This window comes from Mobula hypostoma, chromosome 6, assembly GCF_963921235.1.
Source record: "Mobula hypostoma chromosome 6, sMobHyp1.1, whole genome shotgun sequence".
NCBI classification, from domain to species: Eukaryota; Metazoa; Chordata; class Chondrichthyes; order Myliobatiformes; family Myliobatidae; genus Mobula; species Mobula hypostoma.
In genome coordinates, this window is record NC_086102.1 from 101,017,067 (window position 1) to 101,034,012 (window position 16,946).

General features: G+C 43.6%; 1 protein-coding gene and 1 long non-coding RNA gene across 3 annotated transcripts in view; both read right to left on the bottom strand.

Annotated features, from left to right (window-relative positions):
- adcy5 (adenylate cyclase 5) overlaps positions 1-16,946 on the bottom strand; it is a 395,092-nt gene that overhangs the window by 208,644 nt on the left and 169,502 nt on the right. For both annotated transcript variants that reach the window (XM_063051336.1, XM_063051335.1), the window contains one exon: positions 4,041-4,190. In XM_063051336.1, the coding sequence (XP_062907406.1) occupies positions 4,041-4,190 (150 nt within the window). The remainder of the gene's footprint in view (positions 1-4,040; positions 4,191-16,946) is intronic.
- LOC134348245 (uncharacterized) overlaps positions 11,452-16,946 on the bottom strand; it is a 144,894-nt gene continuing 139,399 nt past the window's right edge. Inside the window, exon 4 of the long non-coding RNA XR_010018381.1 lies at positions 11,452-11,640. This is a non-coding gene — a long non-coding RNA (uncharacterized LOC134348245). The remainder of the gene's footprint in view (positions 11,641-16,946) is intronic.

Genomic DNA, 16,946 nt, shown 5'->3' on the forward strand with positions numbered 1-16,946 from the left:
GCTGGGCATAGCTCAAATACTATCAATAAATTTGCTGATGATACAACCATTGTTGGTAGAATCTCAGATGGAAATGAGAGGGCGTACAGGAGTGAGATAGGCCAACTAGTGGAATGGTGCTGCAGCAACAACCTGGCACTCAGTATCAGTAAGACGAAAGAGCTGATTGTGGACTTCAGGAAGGGTAAGATGAAGGAACACATACCAATCCTCATAGAGGGATCAGAAGTGGAGAGAGTGAGCAGCTTCAAGTTCTTGGGTGTCAAGATCACTGAGGATCTAACCTGGTCCCAACGTATCAATGCAGTTATAAAGAAGGCAAGACAGCAGCTATACTTCATTAGGAGTTTGAAGAGATTTGGTATGTCAACAAATACACTCAATAACTTCTATTGATGTACCGTGGACAGCATTCTGACAGGCTGCATCACCGTCTGGTATGGAGGGGCTACTGCACAGGACCGAAAGAAGCTGCAGAGGGTTGTAAATTTAGTTGACTCCATCTTCGGTACTAGTTTACAAAGTAAGTAGGACATCTTCAAGAAGCGGTGTCTCAGAAAGGCAGCGTCCATTATTAAGGACTTCCAGCACACAGGGCATGCCCTTTTATCACTGTTACCATCAGGTAGGAGATACAGAAGCCTGAAGGTACACACTCAGCGATTCAGGAACAGCTTCTTCCCCTCTGCCATCAGATTCCTAAATGGACATTGAACTTTGGACACTACCTTTTTTAATATATAGTATTTCTGTTTTTTTGCACAATTTTTAATCTATTCAATATATGTATACTGTAATTGATTTAGTTATTTATTTATTATTATTTTATTTTGTGCTGTTTTTCTTCTATATTATGTACTACCGCTGCTAGGTTAACAAATTTCACGTCACATGCCGGAGATAATAAACCTGATTCTGATTCTGAACTCACTGGGGCTCCGGTTCCCACAATCCTTTTACACTCATGTACCCCAGTTCCTAAATTCCCTTGAAAGTGTTAGAATCAGTTTTAATATGATTCATTGGCAGTTGTCGTGAAATTTGTTGTTTTGTGGCAGTGCTAAAGTGCTATACACAAAATAAACTATAAGGTACAATAAGAAATACAAATTAGAAATTAAATAAGTAATGCAGAGAGCCAAAAGTACTGTGGTCATGTTCATGGGCTCATTACCCATTCAGAAGTTTGATGGCAGAGGGCAAGAAGCTGTTGTGTGTGCTGAAATTCACCAGTGTCCCAGTTGCCACATTCCTTTAAAACTCAATAGTGTTCTGGTTCCCACACACACCTTAAACTTATTATGATCACTATCAAATTTATCATAGTGCTTAAAAAAAGAAATAAAATTAAAAGTTGGATTAACATCTAACAGACTGGATTTTCTACTAGTGTGGCACCATCAAAGTTCCCAGTGCCAGCTAACATAGTTTTACTGTTGTTTTAAAATATTCTGTATTTCTTAAATAAATGACCTCACATTTTCCACATTATATTCTCTTATCCTTAACTAGCCAAAATGCCCGGAGGCCTCCCAGCATCCTCCTCACAGACCATACTCCAGCCAGATTTATAGTCATAATGAAATTCAGAGCCTATCATGAGAGTACGCAATGTCCCCAGCTCACTGGCCAATATTACCCCCCCCCCACCCAACTTCAAATGGACAGGTGACTTCATCACACCTTCATGGCCATCTGCTCTAACGAACAACCATCAACTCTAGCTAATTGTCATCAGCACAAGTACAATGCAAAAATTGCTCGCAGCAACATCATAGCATGTATTCAGAAAAAAGCAAAGCAAATTATACAAGAGTGAAAAAAAGAGGCAGTGCAAAAATAAAAGACTGATGCAAGAAAAACTACAATCTGAAACAAGTTTATGGAAGTATAAGAAAACGGTGAGCAGTTTTGGATCCTTTATTTACGAAAGGATGTGCTAACATTAGAGAGGGTCTAGAGGAAGTTTACGACAATGATCCTGCAAATGAAAGGGTTAATTTACGAGGAGCATTTGATGACACTATACCAAATATTGAGAGGCCGAGATAGAGTGGACGTGGAGAGGTTGTTTCCAATGGTGGGAAAGTTTAGGACCAGAGGGCACAGCCCCTGAGGTTGAGAGGGATAATAAATCAGCCATGATGGAAAAGACTCAGTAGGTTGAATGGCCTGATTCCACACCTGTGTCTTATGGTCTATAGACACTATACCATTATTATAACCCTTTCATTTGCAGGATCATTGTCCTAAAGTTCATTCAACCTACTGAGTCTTTTCCATCATGGCTGATTTATTATCCCTCTCAACCTCAGGGGCTGTGCCCTCTGGTCCTAAACTTTCCCACCATTGGAAACAACCTCGCCACGTCCACTCTATCTCGGCCTCTCAATATTTGGTATAGTGTCTATAGTGGTCTATAGTCTTCTGTGTCTGAGGTAGAATTGGGGTTCTGGAGATTAGTATTTCAAGAACCTAAAGTCTCCTCCCAGACTGAGCACGGACCCCAATGTCCTAAAATCTGGCCATCCTGCCGTTTCTGCGTTCTACAGTTTTAACAGGACTTAGCAATGTATTTAATCAACTGGGAAGACCTGCCATCTAATCCACGATCCACACACAGACAAGAGTCTGACTTTAGTTCATGTTGGTAAATTGTAGAATGACTGAAGGTGTTTTCGAAGAGCACTATCAAATAAAGTGCTTCTAGATGCCCTATGTTCGAAGATATCATGGAGTCAAATAGCTGTACATCACAGGAACAGGCCCTCTAGCTCACTGTTTCTAAACCAGCCTCCACCACAATCCTAGTCCTCTTCCTGTGAGGTACTGGTTGTATGACTGCAAGCCACATTTGTTCCAATGTCAAATTTGCGTAGAAAATACAGCACAGTACAGGCCCTTCAGCCCTACTTTTAACCCACTCAAAGATCACGCTAACCTGTCCCTCTTCCATAGGCCTCCATTTTCCTTCACTTTTTTTTAAATAGGTGTTTCTTAAATGTCCCTAATGTTTCTGCCTCTACCACCACCATTGGCAGTGAGTTCCACACACCCACCACCTCTGATGTACCCGCTACACTTCCTCATATTCGCCAGTTCTGACCTTAGGAAATGTCTCTGGCTATCCACTTGATCTATGCCTCATCATCTGTAACACCTCTATCAAGTCAACTCTCACCCTCCTTCACTCCAAAGACAAAAGCCCTAGCTCACTCACCCTATCCTCATAAGACATGCTCTCTAATCCAGGCTGCACCCTGGTAAATCTCTGCAGCTTCCAAATCCTTCCTATAATGTGACCAGAACTGAACACAATATTCCAAGTTTGAACTAACCAAGGTTTTACAGAACTGAAGCATTACCTTACAGCTCCTGAACTCAATTTCCCGAATAATGAAGCCAACACACCCTATGCCTTCTTGGTTACCCTATCACCATGCAGTGCAATGTTTATGGACTTATGTATGTTGAGACAACAGATGCTGGAATCTGGAACAACTTGCGTGATGACTTTGGAGGGATCTATGGATGTAGACCACAAGAATCCTGCCATAAACCTTATACTTTGCCTTTCAAATGTTCAACCTTCCAAACTGTATCATTTCTTACTTCACTGGGTTTTTCTACTCGGTGGAAGACAAGTTAGATAGCACTCGTGTGGTTGTAATGAGGAACTGCTGCATCTTTGTTCTTGCTCAGGATAACATTCCATGCATCGTCAACCTAAAGGCCCTGTCAGGCAGGAACTTGGGCGATTTAATTTCTTTGTGACTATGTTTTTCTTCTAACATAACGATGTGTGGCTTTGGGTACACTGTTTCATTTGGAATTATTCATATGTGGCTGAATGACAATTAAGCTTCAACTTGAACTCCATCTGCCACTACTCAGCCCAGCTCTGCATCCTACCAATTCAAACTTGCAGCAACCTTCTACACTAACCACAAAACTACCAAACTTCCTGTGATCTGCAAACCTACTAACCCACCTTCCATTACTGTGTCAAAGTCGGATAAACAAAATGACAGGTTTCTTGCCTGCTGCTGATTTTCCTTCTGCGAGTGCAGTCGTGCTTGGATGCATTCTCGAGTCTCCTGAAAGGCCTGTCGCTGCGACACCTCGGCAGGGTAATGGGTGCAGACGCCAACAATGTTGGTACAAGAGAAGATCAGCACATTGGAGACCAACTGGAAGAGGAAGAACAATCACAGGTTACAAATGGGCTGTCTTCATAACTTGTTAGACGTACACTTTATCTGGACGCCAGCTTGTTAATCACGTGACAGCAACTCAATATGTGAAAGCATGCAGACATGGTCAAGTTCAGTTGGTTTTCAGACCAAACATCAGAATGCGGAAGAAATGTGATCGAAGTGACTTTGACCAAGGAAAGACGGTTGGTGCCAGTTGGGAGGGTTTGAGTATCTCAGACACAGCTGATCTCCTGGGATTTTCACACACAACAGTCTTCATAGTTTACAGTGAATGGTGAGAAAAACAAAAAAACACTCCGGTGATCAGCAGTTCTGCGGGTGAGAAATACCTTGTTAATGACGGGGGTCAGAGGAGAGTGGCCAGGCTGGCTCATGCTAACAAGGTGGCAACGGTAACTCAGACAACCTCGCGTTTCAACACTGGTGTGCAGAAGAGCATTAAAACAGTATTAATGGTAAGACTCTTGGCAGTGTGGAGGATCAGAAGGATCCTGGGGTCCGAGTCCATAGGACGCTCAAAGCAGCTGCACAGGTTGACTCTGTGGTTAAGAAGGCATATAGCGTATGGGCCTTCATCAATCGAGGAATTGAATTTAGGAGCCGAGAGGTAATGTTGCAGCTATATAGGACCCTGGTCAGACCCCACTTGGAGTACTGTGCTCAGTTCTGGTCGCCTCACTACAGGAAGGATGTGGAAACCATAGAAAGGGTGCAGAGGAAATTTACAAGGATGTTGCCTGGATTGGGGAGCATGCCTTATGAAAACGGGTTGAGTGAACTCGGCCTTTTCTCCTTGGAGTGACGGAGGATGAGAGGTGACCTATTAGAGGTGTATAAGATGATGAGAGGCATTGATCGTGTGGATAGTCAGAGGCTTTTTCCCAGGGCTGAAATGGTTGCCACAAGAGGACACAGGTTTAAGGTGCTGGGGAGTAGGTACAGAGGAGATGTCAGGGGTAAGTTTTTTACTCAGACAGTGGTGAGTGTGTGGAATGAGCCGCCGGCAACGGGGGCGGAGGCGGATACGATAGGGTCCTTTAAGAGACTTTTGGATAGGTACATGGAGCTTAGAAAAATAGAGGGCTATGGATAACCCCAGTAATTTCTAAGGTAGGGACATGTTTGGCACAACTTTGTGGGCCGCAGGGCCTGTATTGTGCTATGGGTTTTCTATGTTTCTAACATATCTGAATACACAACACGTCGAACTTTGAAGTGGATGGGCTACAGCAGCAGAAAACCACGAACATGCACTCACTGGCCACATTATTAGGTACGGGGGGCTCCTACTAAAGTAGCCACTGAGTGTATATTTATATGGCCTTTCCATTGTGATGTTGCTAGTCCTTCTGCTCCAGTTTTTCCATTCAATCTCCCATCATAGCATTCTACAGACCTGTTAATGAATAATGACACACTCACTCACATGAGATGCCATCATCTGGCCCAACAGACTCATCCAACAATCACACATGTATACAAGAACAGACTGCCAGTAATGCTGCCTGGATTAGAGATTATTTCTTACGAGGATAGGTTGAGCAACCTAGTGCTTTTCTCTCTGGAGTGTAGGAGGGTGAGTGCTAATTTATCAGAGCTGTACAAGATGATAAGAGGAATACATAGAGAGAATAGCAAGATACTTTATCCCAGGGCTAACATGAGGGTCATAATTTTATGGTATACAAAAACAGACTTGTACTTAGGGTGTCTCAAGAGGTTCCAGAGGAACATTATTAAACAAAATGACACCAATGCACATTAGGAAATGATTCACAAAGTTGAAAGAGTGGTTAAGGTGGAGCAGGGTATGGTATGTTGGCCTTCGTTAGTCGGGGAACTGAGTTCAAGAGCCGTGATTGCAGCTCTATAGAACTCTGGTTAGGCCACACAGGAAATTATGTATTCAATTCTGGACACCTCATTATGGGAAGGATGGGGAAGCTTTAGGGAAGGTGCAGAGGAAGTTTATCAGGATGGTGCTTGGATTAGAGAGCAGGTCTCGTGAGGATAGGTTGAGCAAGCTAGGGCTTTTCCCTCAGGAGGATGAAAGGTGACAAGATGACAAGAGGCATAGATCAAGTGGAGATCCAAAGACCTCCCCCCCCGAGGGCAAAAATGGCTAATACAAGGAGGCACAATTTTAAGGTGATTGGAGGAAAGTATAGGGGGACGTCAGAGGCAAGTTATTACACAGAACGGTGCGTGTGTGGAACACCTTGCTAGGGTGGTTGTAGAGGCAGATACATTAGGGAGAGTTAACAGACCCTTAGATGATAGAAAAATGCAGGGTATTGTAGGTGGGATATCAGAGTAGGTTAAAAGGTTGGCACAACATTGTGAGCTGAAGAGCCTGAACTGGGCTTTAATGTCCTAGGTTTACAATTTTTTTAAACACTTCACAAGCAAAATGTGCACTTGGTGCCAGATGTTGATTGACAGCCATTAAGATAAACAAAAGAGTATATAATCTTGCAATTGCCAAACCACCAGCTTATGTAACCACAATATGTTTAATTTGTATCCACTCAGTGGACGTCAACAGTGAGGCAAGCAACATGGTTCTGAAGCTCTTGGCAAAACAACACAGTCATTTTGGATTTTTTGATTAACAGTGGATCTCGCCTGAAGTCACCAGTCACTATTAACCAATGCATTACCATTATCCAACACATCAGCTTCACTGTTGCTATCCCAAAGACTGTATGAATAACATACAACACCGCACCTCATTCAATAGTCCAACAACCAGGGTCTGGATGCTGGTTAAACTCAAACTTCACTACGCTTACTTTAACACCATGCAGAAACTGTCATTAATATTCCATAAAACAAAACGAATTAACTTCATTTGCCCCATGTACATGGAAACACAGTGAAGTACAAACACAGTCCAAGGATTGTGCTGGGGGCAGCCCATAAGGGTCACCACACTTCTGCAGTCAACACAGCACGAGCATAACTTACTAACCCTAACCATACATCTTTAGAACATAGGAGGAAACCAGTGCACCCAAATGAAACCCACAGTCGGTCACAGGGAAACGTACAGGCAGTGACAGGAAACACACACAGTCGGTCGCGGGGAAACGTACAGGCAGTGACAGGAAACACACACAGTCGGTCACAGGGAAACGTACAGGCAGTGACAGGAAACACACACAGTCGGTCGCGGGGAAACGTACAGGCAGTGACAGGAAACACACACAGTCGGTCGCGGGGAAACGTACAGGCAGTGACAGGAAACACACACAGTCGGTCACAGGGAAATGTACAGGCAGTGACAGGAAACACACAGTCGGCCACAGGGAAATGTACAAGCACCCAAAGGAAACTCACAGTCGGTCACAGGGAAACATACAGGCAGTGACAGGAAACCCACACAGTTGGTCACAGGGATAACATACAGGCACTCAAAGGAATCCCACAGTCAGTCACAGGGATAACACACAGGCACCCAAAGGAATCCCACACAGTCGGTCACAGGGATAACATACAGGCAGTGACAGGAACCCCACACAGTTGGTCACAGGGACGAAGTACAGGCAGCGACAGGAAACCCACACAGTTGGTCACAAGGATAACATACAGGCAGTGGCAGGAATTGTTGCACTAACTGCAAAGTGTTGCATTAGCTATAACTGCCAGGCTACCTTGCTGATTTATGATCAACTGCCAATTAGAACTGATCTGCTTAGACCTGGTAATTACTTTGACTCCAGTTAATATAAAAGCAGAGATATACTCATAATTATAAAAGTTCCAGGAATTAATTGATGCACTGTTAAAGTCTCAGTGTTGTTCACAATTGGTGCATTGTCTTGTTTGTTGGTTTACTGATGCTCTACAAGCTACCTGGGTGCTCAGAGTTTACAAGAAAAAAGTCCACCTCTGAACTCATGGCTCCATTTACAGGGAACTGAATCCTGACATGACCTCCAGAGCCAAAACCAAAAACATTTCCGTTGCTCTTTGCTGAAATGTTTAGTTGTAAAGACATAGCACGATAAAAGTCTTTTCCATCCCAATTAACCTACTAACCTGCATCTCTGGAATGTGGGAGAAACCAGAGCATCCACACAATCATGGGGAGAACATACAAACTCCTTTCAGCAATGGGGGATTGAACCCGGGTCACTGGCACTGTAATAGCATTATGCCAACCACTACAATACTGTGCGCCCCCAAATGTTTCTGAGAAAGATGCTCTGATGGAGAATCAAGTTCAAGTAACATTATCAACTGAACAGAGGATGTTTTTTTTCCCCTCAGTGCTTACTTCCCAATCAACACAAAATAAAGACAATACTCAGTTTCCCCAGATAAAGTTCAAAACTGGGTCAGACCATCCCTTTCAGTTGCTGCCATTAGAGCATTGTGTGTGAACAATCAAGAGAGACAAGTGGCCTAGTTGACCCAACAAAGTGTGACAAGACTATTTGATCAATAATCAATTTCCTATTACACCATAGTGCACGGTGAGGGAGTCCACCAGCAGACAAGAGTACAAAGTTCTAGTGGTTGTAAAACAGAATCCTTTTGATTCATTAGTTCTTCATCACACCATGATAATGACAGGTTTTAGGGACAAGACAACCAACATGGTGGCAAACAGTGATTTTAATGATCAGATCATTACAGTAACAAAGCAGCATTAAAAAAACATGGTATGTGCCTATATGGTTAGGTGAGTACTGTACAAGTTATGCAATGCTTTCTCCTCTTCTGTTCTTGACCAGTTTTCCCCTCTCTATGAACCACGTACATTGTCCAAGGGCCCTTCTACCAGGCTATATAACCAAGCAAATCCTGATGGAGTCATAGGGCAAATGATTGTAACTTTGATCAAAGAGGTAGGGTTTAAGGTTACGGAGAGAAGGCAGAGGAGTAGGATTGAAAGGATCAGCCATGATGGAACTGGCTCGATGGGCTGAATGGTCTCATTCTGCTCCTGTGTCTTATTTACTATTTTTATTATTTATCTAGGGATACTGTGTGGAACAGGCCCTTCCAGCCCAACAGGCTGCACCACCCAGCAACCAACCTATTTAACAGTAGTCCAATCACAGGACAACTTACAGTCACCAATTAACTTACTAACCAGTAGGTTTTGGGCCATGGGAGGAAACCACAGGAATGGTCGCACATGGTTGCACTGAGAATATACAAACTCCTTACAGACGGCGCTGTAATTGAACTCTGAACTTTGACACTCCCCCAAGCTGTAATAGCGTCATGCTACAGAGGCACCCCAATGAATTTATGAACACTTTAAAAGGAGGAAGGATTTAGGGCAAGAACTGTAGAGCTTGGAGACAAGGAGGCCTGGGAACGCTACATGATTTACAATACAATACATTGTCAGCTGAAACCTCCAACACAGAAATGAGCTTGCTTCAATTTGCACATGCTTCCTAATGCTTCACAGTAGAAACAATAATAGGAAAATCATTGTAACATTATACCATAGCTCTGGTCTAGAACTAGAAAGCAGAGTCACGTTTCGTTTTCTGCAGTTTGGTTATATTCTCTTGAGACCTTGCTTCCCCTAAGGTTTGAAATACATTCTTTACTTACCCATGATCCAATCCAAGAAAGAATGCTCAGGGGCTATAAAACCAACCCTTGCTCAGTATACCAGCCATTTAAATATCAAGAATTGACAATACAGGTGTCCCCCGTTTTTCGAACATTCGCTTTACGAAACCTCGCTGTTACGAGAGCCCTACATTAGTTACCTGTTTTCGCTAATAGAAGGTGTTTTCACTGTTACAAAAAAAAGGCAGCGCGCGATAAAAGGCAGCACGCACCCCGAGCAGCCAAGCTCCTCCCCCGGAACTGAATTCTAGCCGGCATTACTTAAACACGTGCCTATGAGCAGCCTTTAGCAAGATGAGTTCTGAGGTATCGGAAAAGCGTAAAAGAGCTCGTAAGGGTGTTACACTTAGCGTAAAACTAGACATAATTAAGCATTTCGATCGTGGTGAACGAAGTAAGGACAAAGTGAGTTTGGCTTGTGGAAGTTGACGAACATGATGTTGAAGATGTTTTAGCATCCCATTACCAAGAACTGATAGATGAAGAGCTGATGCAATTGGAAGAGGAAAGGACAACAATCGAAACCGAATGCAGCAGCGAACGGACCAAAAGTGAAGTCGTCCACGAACTGAACGTGAAGAAGATGACCTGCCTTCCCTGATGGAAACAGATGACGATGAGATGACACCCCTGTGTCCCACCACCCCAACCTCTGGGCCGTGGACTGATAACATTGCCGTGGAGAATGCAGCGGCAGCCGGGATGCACCCAGCACATCTTTAAGAAAAAAGCCAAAATAAACATGCTAATTAATTAGGTGCCGCCTGGCACATAAATGTTGGCCCAGATCAGAGGCAATTGCCGATTGTGTCGCTTCTGATCTGGGCTGACATTTACATGCCGGGTGGCACCGAATTAATTAGCTTGTTTATTTTGGCTTTTTTCTTAAAGATGGGCTGGGTGCATCCCAGCTACCGCTGGACCGCTGCATGCTTCGTGGATCAGTATCGGTCGGCGGCCTGGAGGGTGGGGAACACTGCACCACCCCAACCTCCGACGACTCAGCCTAACACACAATCAGTGTGCTCGGCGCTGTCTTCCCAATTCCAGTAAGCGATACTACACTGTACATACATTATTTCTACTTTATATAGGCTCTGTGTTTATCATATCATTCCTGGTTTTACTATATGTTACTGTTATTTTAGGTTTTATGTGTTACTTGGCAAGATTTGGTAGGTTTTTTTTGGGTCTGTGAACGCTCACAAATTTTTCCCATATAAATGGTAATTGCTTCTTCGCTTTACGACATTCCGGCTTACGAACCGTTTCATAGGAACGCTCTACCTTCGGATGGTGGGGGAAACCTGTACTGAATTGATTCCACAACCTATGGACTCAGTTTCAAGGATTCTACAAGTCATGTGCTCCATGTAGTATTCTTATTTTTATTTGTATTTGCAATTGGGTCTTCTCGTGCACCTTGGTTGTTTGTCCATCTTTGCTGTGTGTGGGTTTTCACTGATTCTATTGTTTCTTTGTTCTACTGTGAACACCTGCAAGAAAATGAATCTCAGGGTAGTACAAGCTGATAACAATGTCACTTCGAACTTTGTACTGATGGAGTTAGGACACAGAAATCTGACACATTAAAACTTCCAAATATGCAAGAAATGAGTAAAGGGGTTTTAAAAAAAGCTTGCATTAATAAAGCTGCTTATTTATAACACTAATCAAGGATACATGCTTTCAGCAGTTTTGTTCCTTTGGTTGAAGATTCCGCTCATCAGTCGCCTTCACAACATTTCCACAGAAGGTCATCCGAGGCAGTGCTCTGTCATGAAGGAAAGTTATGAGGCTTCTCTATTTGGGTCTAAACGGCTTCCTATAATGAAGGCACAACAGCAATTATGGAGCAGTGGATCCATTAAAGTAATTACCCAATCCAACACATCCGGTGATTTTAACAGTGCCAAACAGTCAAAGTCAGACAACCTTCACCATAGTTTAAAAATGGGCTCAGTTGTGATCAGCAAGGTCCTGAGGACAGCTGGTCACTCAGTCCAGTACTGAGATTCAAGGTTGCTTAATAGCATTTCCAGTACACAAGTGTAAACGAGAACAAAATAAGTGTTACCCAGATCCGAAGCAGCACAATAAAAAACACAGTAAGATAAATAACACAGCAATTAAAAACACAATATAAATATAACAACAGGAATTCTGCAGATGCTGGAAATTCAAGCAACACACATAAAAGTTGCCGGTGAACGCAGCAGGCCAGGCAGCATCTCTAGGAAGAGGTGCAGTCGACGTTTCAGGCCGAGATCCTTCATCAGGACTAACTGAAGGAAGAGTGAGTAAGGGATTTGAAAGTTGAAGGGGGAGGGGGAGATCCAAAATGATAGGAGAAGACAGGAGGGGGAAGGATGGAGCCAAGAGCTGGACAGGTGATAGGCAAAAGGGATACGAGGGGATCATGGGACAGGAGGTCCGGGAAGAAAGACAAGGGGGGGGGGGACCCAGAGGATGGGCAGACATGTCAGAATGGGAATGGGATGTGGAATTAAAATGTGTGGCCACTGGGAGATCCTGCTTTCTCTGGCCTCCAACCTGATGGCATGAACATCGACTTCCCTAACTTCCGCTAATGCCCCATCTCCCCCTCGTACCCCATCTGTTACTTATTTTTATACACATTCTTTCTCTCACTTTCCTTTTTCTCCCTCTGTCCCTCTGAATATACCCCTGCCCATCCTCTGGGTCCGCCCCCCCCCCGTCTTTCTTCCCGGACCTCCTGTCCCATGATCCTCTCGTATCCCTTTGCCTATCACCTGTCCAGCTCTTGGCTCCATCCCTCCCCCTCCTGTCTTCTCCTATCATTTTGGATCTCCCCCTCCCCCTTCAACTTTCAAATCTCTTACTCACTCTTCCTTCAGTTAGTCCTGACGAAGGGTCTCGGCCTGAAACGACGACTGCACCTCTTCCTAGAGATGCTGCCTGGCCTGCTGCGTTCACCAGCAACCTTTATGTGTGTTGCACAACATAAATATGATAGGTTATATACATAAATTGATTGTATATACATGAAGTGACACCAGGTACAGGAGTGTCTTTATACAGGGTGACTGACAGGAAATGATAAAACAGTGGTGATGGGGGGTGTGGAGGGGTGGGTTAGTGGGTGTTGATCAGCCTTACTGCTTGGGGAAAATAACTGTTTTCGAGTTTGGTGGTCCTGGCATGGATGCTACATAGCCTCCTCCTTGATGAGAGTGGGACAAACTGTCCATGAGTAGGGTGAAGGAATGCTACATTATCAGAGATAATACCTCTTTGCTACGACACAGTTAAACAGGATGGAAACATGTCTTTCAATCTAACTTGTCTACGGCACCAAGTTAGAACAGTAAAGGCCCCTTTGGCCCGTGTATGCTGACTTTTTAAACATACCCCAAGTTCAATCTAACCCTTCCCTCCCACATAACCCTCCATTTTTCTTGCATCCATGTGCCTATCTAAGAGTCTCTTCAATGTCCCTAATGCATCTGCTGCTAACACTATCCCCGGCAGTGTATTCCAAGTCTTATCCTCTAAGAGTTGAGAGAAGAGAGCTTCACATGCTGGATATCTGGAGCAACACACAAAATGCTGGAGAAATCAGCAAATTAGGAAGCATTATGAAGGGAAATGAATCGTCAATATTTCCATCTGAGACCCTTCATCGGGTCCTGCTGAGTTCCTCCACCATTTCCTTTAAAACCTGTCTATCAATATACCTGTTCAAGTGTCCTTTTTAATTTAAAAAATTACATCCATAAAAAAGTCCATTAAGCTGGTTAAGGATGGTGTTTGATACAGCAGCTTATAAATATTGTCAAGAAATATAGAAAGCCTAAAGGCAAGCCAGATTTAGGAATGAGCGAAAAGGTGACATTGAAAGTTCCCATTGTATGTTATGATCAAGTGGCCAGTCAGACAGTACACGGCACAACTTAGGAAGAGCATTGAACTTCCAGAGATTTTTGGCGGACACCTATCTCCCACTAACTGAGAGAATTAAAATCAATTGTTCCTGATAAAGGGTCTAGGCTAGAAAGGTTGACTGTTTATTTCCTCCGAAGATGCTGAGTTCCTCCAGCATTTTGTGTCTGTGCTCAAGATCTCCAGCATCTGAAGATCATAAAAGGGTTTGAAAATAGGGATGAAAATTTTAAAACAACCTCATCTGTTGACAAGCACAAAGTGATCAAGGAGAAAAAATGTTCACTGGGGCAACAGATTTGCAGGTGACCTCCTCAGATGAGTAAATCATCCAAGACACTATTTGAATAGTCAAATCCATTAGTAACAAAGGCATAGCATGGGGTAGAATCATTCATTCAAATACAAATTATATATTCAGGGGGAGATACAGGAGCCTGAAGACACACACTCAACACTTTAGGAACAGCTTCTTTCCTCTGCCGTCAGATTTCTGAACGGATAATGACCCAGGTACACTAACTCACCATTTTTTTCTTTTTGCGCTACTTATGTATAAAATATTAAAATTTCATATTGTAATTTAGCTTTTTTTTATGTATTGCAAGGTACTGCTACTACAAAACAACATATCATGATATATGCCAGTGATATTAAACTTGATCCTGATTCATTAAATAAGGAAGTAGAGACATTGCTAATTGGGTCCAACATGACCAGAAGGATAATTCGACTTTGGATCTATGAGGCAAATCAGTGGGATCATCCTTGCTATCAGGAGTTGCTGCAGAGTTTACAAGAGATTGATTTCCATGCCTGATCATCATGGGTGGTGGTCATTTGGTCCATCAGGTGCATGCTGGCTCCCAGGAGAGCAATGTCATGCATTCCATTTCCCTCTCCTTACTTCCCTGTACACCTGCAAGTTATTCTCTCACAGGCACCTGATACATGGGCAGGCAGGGAAAGCCGGGACCATAACAAAAAATTCTATCTGGATGTATAATGACTTGGTACAGCAACTGGTCTGCACGAGACCACAAGAAGCTACAGAGAGTTGTGGACACAGCTCAGCACATCACAGGAAGCAGTCTCCCATCTACGGACTACACTTCTCAGTAGTCAGGTACACAGGAGACGTCAGGGGTAAGTTGTTTTTTTTATATACACAGAGAATGGTGAGTGTGTGGAATGGGCTGCCAGCGGTGGTGGAGGCGGTAATGATAGGGTCTTTTAAGAGACTCCTGGATGGCTACATGGACCTTAGTAAAAAGGGTTATGGGTAAATTCTAGATAGTTCTAAGGTAGGGACATGTTTGGCACAGCTTTGTGGGCCGAAGGGCCTGTACTGTGCTGTATGTTTTCTATGTTTTTTCTATTGCTCACTGCCCTGGTAAAGCAGCCAACATAATCAAAGATTCCAACCGCCCAGGATATTCTCTCTTCTCCCCGTCCCACTGGGTAAGAGATACAAAAGCCCGAAAGCACGTTCTACTAGGCTTAAGGACAGCTTCCACCCCACTGTTATCAGACTCTTGAATGGTTCCATAGTATGGTAAGATGAACTCTTAATCTCACAAGCTACCTTATTATGATTTTGCACTTTACAGTTTACCTGCTCTGCACATCCTCTGTAGCTTTTACACTTTATTCTGCATTGCTACTGTTTTACCTCAATGCAGTGTATGAACAGCATGCAAGACAAAGTTTTCAGTGTATCTTGGTACATCAGACAAGGATGCAACACCAAGACATGTAGGCAGATGGGATGAGTTAGACTGGCACCATGGATGGCATAGTGAGGGTTGGCCAAAGGGCCAGATCCAGGTCTGTACTGTTCAGTGTTCCACACTCACATGGACAAAACTGACAGAGTCAGAGGGGGGACTGGCTAACAGACAGAATCTGAGGTTAGGGTTGAACCCAGTTCGGTACTGTTCAGTGTTCCATGTTCACAGAGATGAAACCGACATGGTCACCAGGAGGACATAAAAGCAGACAAAAGCTGAGGTCAGGATTGAGCCCAGGTCACCAGCTCTACTATCTGCACCATTGGGCTGGTCAAACTCCTTTATCCACTGGGCATCTGGAATGTGAAACTGCAGCTGAGATTTTTTTTTCGTTTAGAGAGATACAGCACAGCAACAGGCTTTTCTGGCTCAAGAAGCCCGTGCTGCCTAATTACACCCACCTGACCAATTAACCTACTAACTCGTACATCTTTGGAATGTGGAAGGAAACCAGAGCACCCAGAGGAGAAAATGGATCTCAAAGTATATATGGTGACTTATCTGTACGGTAGAAGTCCACTTAGGATGGGCTTCGATTAGAAGGACATCTCTTCAGAACAGGGATGAGGAGGAATTTCTTTAGCTAGAGGGTGGTGAATCTGGAATTCATTGTCACATATGGCCTTGGAGGACAAATCGTAGGTTTATTTTGATAGGTTCTTGATTAGTAAGGGTGTCAAAGGTTATGGGGAGAAGGCAGGGGAATGGAGTTCAGAGGGATTATAATTCAGCCATCATGGAAATAGCGGAACAGACTCAATAGGTTGACTGGCTTAATTCTGCTCCTGTGTCTTGTGGTTAATCTGTCCTTTGGCCCACTAAATCCGAACTAACTGGTAAATACTCATTCTGATCAACTGTCACCCTGCCCTACCCCAAACACCAGATTCTACCCTTCACACGAGAGGCAATTTACAGTGGCCAATTGATCTACCAACCCTCATGCCCTTAGGGTGTGGAAGGAAGCTGGAAACCCACGCAGTTACAGGGAGAATGTACAAACTCCACACAGTGGTAACTGGTCAGAATTCAACATGATTCACTAGAATTATGCAGCACCGTGCATAAAATTTGTCCTTTCGCAAGCATCTTTTGCAAGCCGAGTCTGTAGTAAGGATGGCAAATGCAAAATTAGCATTAATTTTAACGACACCAGAATACAAAAGTGAGGATGTTCTGCTAAGGCACTGGTCTGACCAAATTTGGAATATTATAAACAATTATGAAACCTGTATCCAAGAAAAGATATGCTGGTCCCAGAAAGGGTCCAGAGCAGGTTCACAAGAATGATCCCAGTAATGAAAGGCTCAATGTATGCGGCTCATTTGAAGTCTCTAGGCCTGTATTACCTGGAGTTCAGAAGGATGAGGGGAGATCTTATTGATACTGAAAGGATGTTTCCATTAGTAGGAAAGAC